At 39.0% G+C, this 11,067-nt stretch overlaps 1 protein-coding gene across 1 annotated transcript in view; it reads right to left on the reverse strand.

Moving 5' to 3' along the window:
• Positions 1-10,219, reverse strand: part of LOC129848847 (F-box/LRR-repeat protein 16-like) — a 37,022-nt gene extending 26,803 nt beyond the window's left edge. Inside the window, exons 1-2 of the mRNA XM_055915936.1 lie at positions 9,885-10,219; positions 7,821-8,550 (exon numbers count right to left, since the gene is read on the reverse strand). Of these exons, the coding sequence (XP_055771911.1) occupies positions 7,821-8,543 (723 nt within the window). The 5' untranslated portion in view covers positions 8,544-8,550; positions 9,885-10,219. The remainder of the gene's footprint in view (positions 1-7,820; positions 8,551-9,884) is intronic.
• Between the last annotated feature and the right edge of the window lie 848 nt (positions 10,220-11,067).

Raw genomic sequence — 11,067 nt, forward strand, 5'->3', positions numbered from 1 at the left:
CAGAGTTATAGTTATATCAGAGTTATAGTTATATCAGAGTAATAGTTATATCAGAGTTATATCAGAGTTGTATCAGAGTTTTATCAGAGTTATATCAGAGTTATCAGAGTTGTATCAGAGTTATAGTTATATCAGAGTTATAGTTATATCAGAGTTATATCAGAGTTGTATCAGAGTTATAGTTATATCAGAGTTATATCAGAATGTATCAGAGTTATAGTTATATCAGAGTTATATCAGAGTTATATCAGAGTTATATCAGAGTTATATCAGAGTTATATCAGAGTTATATCAGAGTTGTATCAGAGTTATAGTTATATCAGAGTAATATCAGAGTTATAGTTATATCAGAGTTATATCAGAGTTATAGTTATATCAGAGTTATATCAGAGTTATATCAGAGTTATATCAGAGTTATAGTTATATCAGAGTTATAGTTATATCAGAGTTATATCAGAGTTATAGTTATATCAGAGTTATATCAGAGTTATATCAGAGTTATATCAGAGTTCTATCAGAGTTATATCAGAGTTATAGTTATATCAGAGTTATAGTTATATCAGAGTTATATCAGAGTTATAGTTATATCAGAGTTATATCAGAGTTATAGTTATATCAGAGTTATAGTTATATCAGAGTTATAGTTATATCAGAGTTATAGTTATATCAGAGTTATAGTTATATCAGAGTTATAGTTATATCAGAGTTGTAGTTATATCAGAGTTATATCAGAGTTATAGTTATATCAGAGTTATATCAGAGTTATATCAGAGTTGTATCAGAGTTATATCAGAGTTGTATCAGAGTTATAGTTATATCAGAGCTATATCAGAGTTATAGTTATATCAGAGTTATATCAGAGTTATATCAGAGTTATATCAGAGTTATATCAGAGTTATATCAGAGTTATAGTTATATCAGAGTTGTATCAGAGTTATAGTTATATCAGAGTTATATCAGAGTTATAGTTATATCAGAGTTATATCAGAGTTGTATCAGAGTTATAGTTATATCAGACTTATAGTTATATCAGAGTTATATCAGAGTTATATCAGAGTTATATCAGAGTTATTTCAGAGTTATATCAGAGTTATAGTTATATCAGAGTTATAGTTATATCAGAGTTGTACCACAGTAGTCCATACTAACAACACCACAGTAGTCCATACTAACAACACCACAGTAGTCCACACTCACAACACCACCACAGTAGTCCATACTAACAACACCACAGTAGTCCATACTCACAACACCACCACAGTAGTCCATACTAACAACACCACCACAGTAGTCCATATTCACAACACCACCACAGAAGTCCATACTAACAACACCACCACAGTAGTCCATACTAACACCACCACAGTAGTCCATACTAACACCACCACAGTAGTCCATACTAACAACACCACCACAGTAGTCCACAATCACAACACCACCACAGTAGTCCATACTAACACCACCACAGTAGTCCATACTAACACCACCACAGTAGTCCATACTCACAACACCACCACAGTAGTCCACAATCACAACACCACCACAGTGGTCCATACTAACACCACCACAGTAGTCCATACTAACACCACCACAGTAGTCCATACTAACACCACCACAGTAGTCCATACTAACACCACCACAGTAGTCCATACTAACACCACCACAGTAGTCCATACTAACACCACCACAGTAGTCCATACTAACACCACCACAGTAGTCCATACTAACACCACCACAGTAGTCCATACTAACACCACCACAGTAGTCCATACTAACACCACCACAGTGGTCCATACTAACACCACCACAGTAGTCCATACTAACACCACCACAGTAGTCCATACTCACAACACCACAGTAGTCCACACTAACACCACCACAGTAGTCCATACTCACAACACCACCACAGTAGTCCATACTAACACCACCACAGTAGTCCATACACACAACACCACCACAGTAGTCCATACTAACAACACCACAGTAGTCCATACACACAACGCCACCACAGTAGTCCATACTAACAACACCACAGTAGTCCATACTCACACCACCACAGTAGTCCATACACACAACACCACCACAGTAGTCCATACTAACACCACCACAGTAGTCCATACTAACACCACCACAGTAGTCCATACTAACACCACCACAGTAGTCCATACTCACAACACCACCACAGTAGTCCACACTAACACCACCACAGTAGTCCATACTCACAACACCACCACAGTAGTCCATACACACAACGCTACCACAGTAGTCCATACTAACAACACCACAGTAGTCCATACACACAACACCACCACAGTAGTCCATAATAACAACACCACCACAGTAGTCCATACTCACAACATCACAGTAGTCCATACTAACACCACCACAGTAGTCCATACTAACACCACCACAGTAGTCCATACTAACACCACCACAGTAGTCCATACTAACACCACCACAGTAGTCCATACTAACACCACCCCAGTAGTCCATACTCACAACACCACAGTAGTCCATACTAACACCACCACAGTAGTCCATACTCACAACACCACCACAGTAGTCCATACTAACACCACCACAGTAGTCCATATTAACACCACCACAGTAGTCCACACTCACAACACCACCACAGTAGTCCATACTCACACCACCACCACCACCACAGACAAGCAGTGTGGATCGTTGACTATTCTGATTCCATGTATGAGGGGTGTTTTGGAATGGAATGCCAAGTCACTTTACCAAACATTTTCTCCTTCGGTGATGCTGTGTTTACATAGACAATCAGAAACTCAGCTATGCTATTGTTATTATAATAGACAATGGTTGCATTTACAGTCACACCTGTGACATCTCACGTTTCATAGAGACTCATGTTCATTCTACTCACTCTATCGATTGTTTACCTGCTGGGGATAAACGTTCCACAGATCTAGGACCAGCTCACCAGCCTCAAACACTAACCTTAACCATTAACCATTCTAATAAAACATCTCTCCTCTCTCTGTCCCATGATCATGTGACCAGTGAGCAAGGTCATGTGATGTGACATTCCACATTCCATGTGATCCCTGGTGACCTAGTTGACATGGTGCCCAGCTACAGCGGAATCCAGCTCGCCCAGTGACTGTTACTAGGTTACGCAGCGGTGGGGTGGCAGGCTTTCCGAGTTCAGGGAGTGCATTGTGTTGATATTGATGCCGAGGATTAACAAAAGTAACACGTTATATTACTTTAAAGTAACCCGTTATATTACTATAAAGTATTGCATTATATTACTATAAAGTATTGTGTTATATTACTATAAAGTAACCCGTTATATTACTATAAAGTAATGCGAGATTTTACTATAAAGTATTGCGTTATATTACTATGAAGTATTGTGTTATATTACTATAAAGTATTGTGTTATATTACTATACAGTACTGTGTTACATTACTATAAAGTATTGTGTTATATTACTATAAAGTAAGGTGTTATATTACTATAAAGTATTGCATTATATTACTATAAAGTAACACGTTATATTACTATAAAGTAAGGTGTTATATTATTATAAAGTATTGCATTATATTACTATAAAGTGTATTGCATTATATTACTATAAAGTAACACGTTATATTACTATAAAGTATTGTGTTATATTACTATAAAGTATTGCATTACATTACTATAAAGTAAGGTGTTATATTACTATAAAGTATTGTGTTATATTACTATGAAGTAGTGTGTTATATTACTATAAAGTATTGCATTATATTACTATAAAGTAACATGTTATATTACTATAAAGTAAGGTGTTATATTACTATAAAGTATTGCATTATATTACTATAAAGTGTATTGCATTAAATTACTATAAGGTAACACGTTATATTACTATAAAGTATTGCGTTATATTACTATAAAGTATTGCATTACATTACTATAAAGTAAGGTGTTATATTACTATAAAATATTGTGTTATATTACTATGAAGTATTGCACTATATTACTATACAGTAAGGTGTTATATTACTATGAAGCATTGTGTTATATTACTATAAAGTATTGTGTTATATTACTATACAGTACTGTGTTACATTACTATGAAGTAGTGTGTTATATTACTATAAAGTATTGCATTATATTACTATAAAGTGTATTGCATTAAATTACTATAAGGTAACACGTTATATTACTATAAAGATTTGCGTTATATTACTAAAAAGTATTGCATTATATTACTATAAGGTAAGGTGTTAAATTACTATAAAGTATTGCATTACATTACTATAAAGTAAGGTGTTATATTACTTTAAAATATTGTGTTATATTACTATGAAGTATTGCATTATATTGCTATACAGTAAGGTGTTATATTACTATGAAGTAGTGTGTTATATTACTATAAAGTATTGTGTTATATTACTATAAAGTATTGTGTTATATTACTATAAAGTACTGCATTATATTACTATAAAGTGTATTGCATTATATTACTATAAAGTAAGGTGTTATATTACTATAAAGACACCATATTCCTATACGACACTACTTCTGTCCAGGGCCCGTAGAGCTTCACAGCATCACTGTAGGACAGCAATGAGGATTGATCCCATCTGTACAGTAAGCCTGTTTACACCCTTGACTGTAGGATTAATGGAAGCTACATCTACTGTAGGACTAATGGAAGCTACATCTACTGTAGGAGTAATGGAAGCTACATCTACTGGACTAATGGAAGCTACATGTACTGTAGGACTAATGGAAGCTACATGTACTGAAGGACTAATGGAAGCTACATCTACTGTAGGACTAATGGAAGCTACATGTACTGTAGGACTAATGGAAGTTACATCTACTGTAGGACTAATGGAAGCTACATCTACTGTAGGAGTAATGGAAGCTACATCTACTGGACTAATGGAAACTACATGTACTGTAGGACTAATGGCAGTTACATCTACTGTAGGACTAATGGAAGCTACATGTACTGTAGGACTAATGGAAGCTACATGTACTGTAGGACTAATGGAAGCTACATGTACTGTAAGACTAATGGAAGCTACATGTACTGAAGGACTAATGGAAGCTACATCTACTGTAGGACTAATGGAAGCTACATCTACTGGACTAATGGAAGTTACATGTACTGTAGGACTAATGGAAGCTACATGTACTGTAGGAGTAATGGAAGCTACATGTACTGTAGGACTAATGGAAGCTACATCTACTGTAGGAGTAATGGAAGCTACATGTACTGTAGGACTAATGGAAGCTACATGTACTGTAGGACTAATGGAAGCTACATCTACTGTAGGACTAATGGAAGCTACATCTACTGTAGAACTAATGGAAGCTACATCTACTGTAGGACTAATGGAAGCTACATGTACTGTAGGAGTAATGGAAGCTACATGTACTGTAGGACTAATGGAAGCTACATCTACTGTAGGAGTAATGGAAGCTACATGTACTGTAGGACTAATGGAAGCTACATGTACTGTAGGACTAATGGAAGCTACATCTACTGTAGGACTAATGGAAGCTACATCTACTGTAGGACTAATGGAAGCTACATCTACTGTAGGACTAATGGAAGCTACATGTACTGTAGGACTAATGGAAGCTACATGTACTGAAGGACTAATGGAAGCTACATCTACTGTAGGACTAATGGAAGCTACATCTACTGGACTAATGGAAGTTACATGTACTGTAGGACTAATGGAAGCTACATGTACTGTAGGAGTAATGGAAGCTACATGTACTGTAGGACTAATGTAAGCTACATCTACTGTAGGAGTAATGGAAGCTACATGTACTGTAGGACTAATGGAAGCTACATGTACTGTAGGACTAATGGAAGTTACATCTACTGTAGGACTAATGGAAGCTACATCTACTGGACTAATGGAAGTTACATCTACTGTAGGACTAATGGAAGCTACATCTACTGAAGGACTAATGGAAGTTACATCTACTGTAGGACTAATGGAAGCTACATCTACTGTAGGACTAATGGAAACTACATCTACTGTAGGACTAATGGAAGCTACATCTACTGTAGGACTAATGGAAGCTACATCTACTGGACTAATGGAAGTTACATCTACTGGACTAATGGAAGTTACATGTACTGTAGGACTAATGGAAGTTACATCTACTGTAGGACTAATGGAAGTTACATCTACTGTAGGACTAATGGAAGCTACATCTACTGAAGGACTAATGGAAGTTACATCTACTGTAGGACTAATGGAAGTTACATCTACTGTAGGACTAATGGAAGCTACATCTACTGTAGGACTAATGGAAGCTACATCTACTGTAGGACTAATGGAAGCTACATCTACTGGACTAATGGAAGTTACATCTACTGGACTAATGGAAGCTACATCTACTGGACTAATGGAAGTTACATGTACTGTAGGACTAATGGAAGTTACATGTACTGTAGGACTAATGGAAGTTACATCTACTGTAGGACTAATGGAAGCTACATCTACTGGACTAATGGAAGCTACATGTACTGTAGGACTAATGGAAGCTACATCTACTGTAGGACTAATGGAAGTTACATCTACTGTAGGACTAATGGAAGTTACATCTACTGTAGGACTAATGGAAGATACATATACTGTAGGACTAATGGAAGTTACATCTACTGTAGGACTAATGGAAGTTACATGTACTGTAGGACTAATGGAAGTTACATGTACTGTAGGACTAATGGAAGATACATATACTGGACTAATGGAAGCTACATGTACTGTAGGACTAATGGAAGCTACATGTACTGTAGGACTAATGGAAGCTACATGTACTGTAGGACTAATGGAAGCTACATGTACTGTAGGACTAATGGAAGCTACATGTACTGTAGGACACATTGTTGATTCCCATTGCATGCACACACTACATGCTTTTTTTCCTCAGGGAGTCTCGGACGTTTCACAGTTTTACTGTAGCCCTGAACTGATGATTAGTTGATGATTAATGATGATTAGTTGATGATTAATTAACCAGCTCACCTGATTCAAGTAGTCAAGGGCTTGATGATTAGTTGATGATTAATGATGATTAGTTGATGATTAATTAACCAGCTCACCTGATTCAAGTAGTCAAGGGCTTGATGATTAGTTGATGATTAATAATGATTAGTTGATGATTAATTAACCAGCTCACCTGATTCAAGTAGTCAAGGGCTTGATGATAAGTTGATGATTAATGATGATTATTTGATGATTAATTAACCAGCTCACCTGATTCAAGTAGTCAAGGGCTTGATAATTAGTTGATGATTAATGATGATTAGTTGATGATTAATTAACCAGCTCACCTGATTCAAGTAGTCAAGGGCTTGATGATTAGTTGATGATTAATTAACCAGCTCACCTGATTCAAGTAGTCAAGGGCTTGATGATTAGTTGATGATTAATGATGATTAGTTGATGATTAATTAACCAGCTCACCTGATTCAAGTAGTCAAGGGCTTGATGATTAGTTGATGATTAATGATGATTAGTTGATGATTAATGATGATTAATAATGATTAGTTGATGATTAATAATGATTAGTTGATGATTAATAATGATTAGTTGATGATTAGTTGACCAGTTGAATCAGATGCCTAGCTGGGGAATAGATCATATCCATGGACAGGCTGGTCCCCAAGGAGAGGATGGAGAAAGGCTGTGCTAAATGACATGTTTGTGCTCACATGACTGTAACTATATATATATATATATATATATATATATATTTATATATATATATATATATATATATATATTTATATATATATTTATATATATATATGACAATGACTCACCTCCAGGCCTGCGTCTGTGATGGTGGACCTCTTCAGACTGACCGACTTCACCCCCTTCTTGGACAGGGGGTAGTTATCAATGAACTCACAAATGTCCAGGTCCGAAACTCCCACCAGACAGAACGCCTGGAACCCCCTGAGAGCGAAGGCCTGCAGGCTGACAAACTCCTTCTCTCCGCTGGGGAGCAGGGCGTACAGCTCCTTGGCATGGAGGATGGGCGTGACACCCTCCCAGAACTTAGGCTGGTACAGCACCTTCCTCCAGGTCCTACACACCTGGGCCAGGACACACTTCTCAGCCGTGGTGAAGTACCACAGCAGCCTGTTGAGCAGCTTCTCATCCAGGGCCAGCTGGCGCTCCAGGGGCAGCAGAAGGGCCAGAGGCAGGGTGAGGGGAAGGTGAGGCTTGGGTAAGGTGAGGGGGACCTGGCGCAGCGGGGGTTTGAGGGCCGTCAGGGGGCTGTGGTCCAGGTCTGGACCCAGGAGAGAAGCTGCGGTGGGTAAAGAGCCCAGGGGGTTGAGGGGATCCAGGTGGTAGGGCAGGGAAAGCGGGGGTAGGATGCCGGGCACGGAGGAGGACTGGCACAGACGGTTCTTGGCGGCGGGCGTGCCCTTGGTGATGCTGGCGCTGCCCAGACCGTTGGGCTGAGGGGGGAGCTTGACCATGCCGTTCCTCGGGACACACGGAGACTTGAGCTCGCTGGGGGTCGACATGTTCAACATTGGGAACCTAGGAGGAGGGAGAGAGAATTAATACATGGTAAACATTGGATCAGAGAGAGAGAGAGAGAAAGGTAGAGAGAGAGAGAGAGAGAGAGAGAGAGAGAGAGAGAGAGAGAGAGAGAGAGAGAGAGAGAGAGAGAGAGAGAGAGAGAGAGAAATGTAGAGAGAGAGAGAGAGAGAGAGCGAGAGGGAGAAATGTAGAGAGAGAGAGAGAGAGAGAGAGAGAGAGAGAGAGAGAGCGAGAGCGAGGTAGTGATCTGACCCTCATACCATCATGGCTACCTAATCATACCCAGCTTCCAATTGGCTCATTCATCTCATTCATCACCCCTTCCACTATTCACCAGGTTGTTGCTGTGAATGGGAATGTGTTCTCAGTCAACTTACCTGGTTAAATAAAAATACATGTAAAACATTGTCTATGGACCTGCCTGTCTGTCACTCAAGGGCCTGAGTAGATAAACATCACTAGGCACTTCTTATGTAGATAGCTGAGCTGCAGACTGCTGTGTTTCCCAAAACCCGTGTGCTTGATGTTGGAGAGCCTCACTGTTATGTACAATATAGCCTGCACAGAAACAGACACGATTTCTGGGCAAACAAAGCCTTTTTTTCGTTTGAATAATTCACAGAACACTTGGCGACACTCCCTTGGCAGGCTTGCATTAGAAATAGAACAGAGCGGTTGTTTATAGTGGCAGGGCCTATATCTAAGCAAGCATCCCTACTAGGCTAGCCTACAGTATTACGTCATGCCGATGGCACAGTAGCACAGCAGTGAGTTACAATAGGACGTGTTTACTTTGAATAAAGATACCAAGGCCAAACATAACCAGTTGAAATCGATGGCTGATGCTGAGAGGTGTAACGTTAGCGCCTGATCAACAATCATCGCAGATAAAATAAACTCTATACATCCTTCAGTGTCAAAACCTTCACATGCAGTCGGTATCATTATTCATAGGATATCGACGACTATACAATGAATAGCATGCCCGTCATCAAATCGTGTCTATGACTGCCGACAGTAACCTAGGCTATAGGCTACACCATCAGACGTTAGCCTTGGGCTATTACAAACGGATCGAATATTAAACCCAGTTCACTCTGCTTGTGATCGGTCCAATACTCGGTTTGTGCTGCACGTAACACATATCGGTGTAATAGAGCTGAAACGGCTATAAGCGATGCTGCAGCAGAAAAGCTAACCGAAGGAAGGGATGGCTATTCTCCCGTCCCTTCTCGTCCTCCCTCCCTCCCTCCCGCTCTCTCGCACCGCTAAACAAAAAAATAGCATTGCAGTGCTCCGGCCAGCATGAATCTGCATCGCACTGGTCTTACCTTTAGACTGAACCCCGTCACTTCCCCCGATTGACCCGAAGCCTCCCAAGTCTTTCACCAAACGGAGCTGTATTTTATCGCCAGCATCACCATACTACCAGCAGCATCCACAGGGAATGGCGGAGAGCGGGGGATGTTATTGAATTGTTGTAGCTACGACGCGATGCGAATCGCTTGAAAGGTGCATCATTTGGCATCGGAAGCGACGAGGACAGAAAATGAGGGAATATGCGTGAAATCGGGACGATTGTCCTGTGTTGTTTGTTTCATCGGCGCATCATTCCACCGTGTCAGCGGATATAAATGTGTGGTGCGTTAGAATCAGTGTCGGAGAGAGACAGAGAGAGAGAGAGAGAGAGAGAACGAGAACCCTGTAAATAGAAACCAACATGACATCGCCTGGCTCACTGACATCAGCGGAACTCAACAGCGGAGGCTGAGGCGGTACTCTCTCTCTCTCTTTCGTTCTCCCTCAATTAAATTTCAGTTCAACATGTTTCCCATGCCAATAAAGCATGTTTACATTACCAGAGCAATTTAATTGAACAAAAATGACAACACACAAAAATATATCAACAAAAACTGATTAGAAATTAACGGTAAACATTGCACTCACAAATGTTCGAAAAAGATTAAGACATTTCAAGTGTTATATATTATCAGCTAAGTTTTAACAATGTGCAAATAGTTGTAGTATAAATACTAGAGGAAGATAAATAAACTGATACATATTGGTGGTATTTTCTCTCTCTCTCAATTCAATTCAATTCAAAGGGCTTTATTGGCATGGGAAACATGTGTTAACATTGCCAAAGCAAGTGAGGTAGATAATATACAAAAGTCAAATAAACAATAAAAAATGAACAGTAAACATTACACATACAGAAGTTTCAAAACAATAAAGACATTACAAATGTCATATTATATATATATATGCAGTGTTGTAACAATGTACAAATGGTTAAGGCACACAAGTTAAAGTAAATAAACATAAATATGGGTTGTATTTACAATGGTGTTTGTTCTTCACTGGTTGCCCGTTTCTGGTGGCAACAAGTCACAAATCTTGCTGCTGTGATGCACACTGTGGAATTTCACCCAGTAGATATGGGAGTTTATCAAAATTGGATTTGTTTTCGAATTCTTTGTGGATCTGTGTAATCTGAGGGAAATATGTCTCTCT

Source organism: Salvelinus fontinalis, unplaced genomic scaffold (assembly GCF_029448725.1).
Source record: "Salvelinus fontinalis isolate EN_2023a unplaced genomic scaffold, ASM2944872v1 scaffold_1222, whole genome shotgun sequence".
Lineage (NCBI taxonomy): Eukaryota > Metazoa > Chordata > Actinopteri > Salmoniformes > Salmonidae > Salvelinus > Salvelinus fontinalis.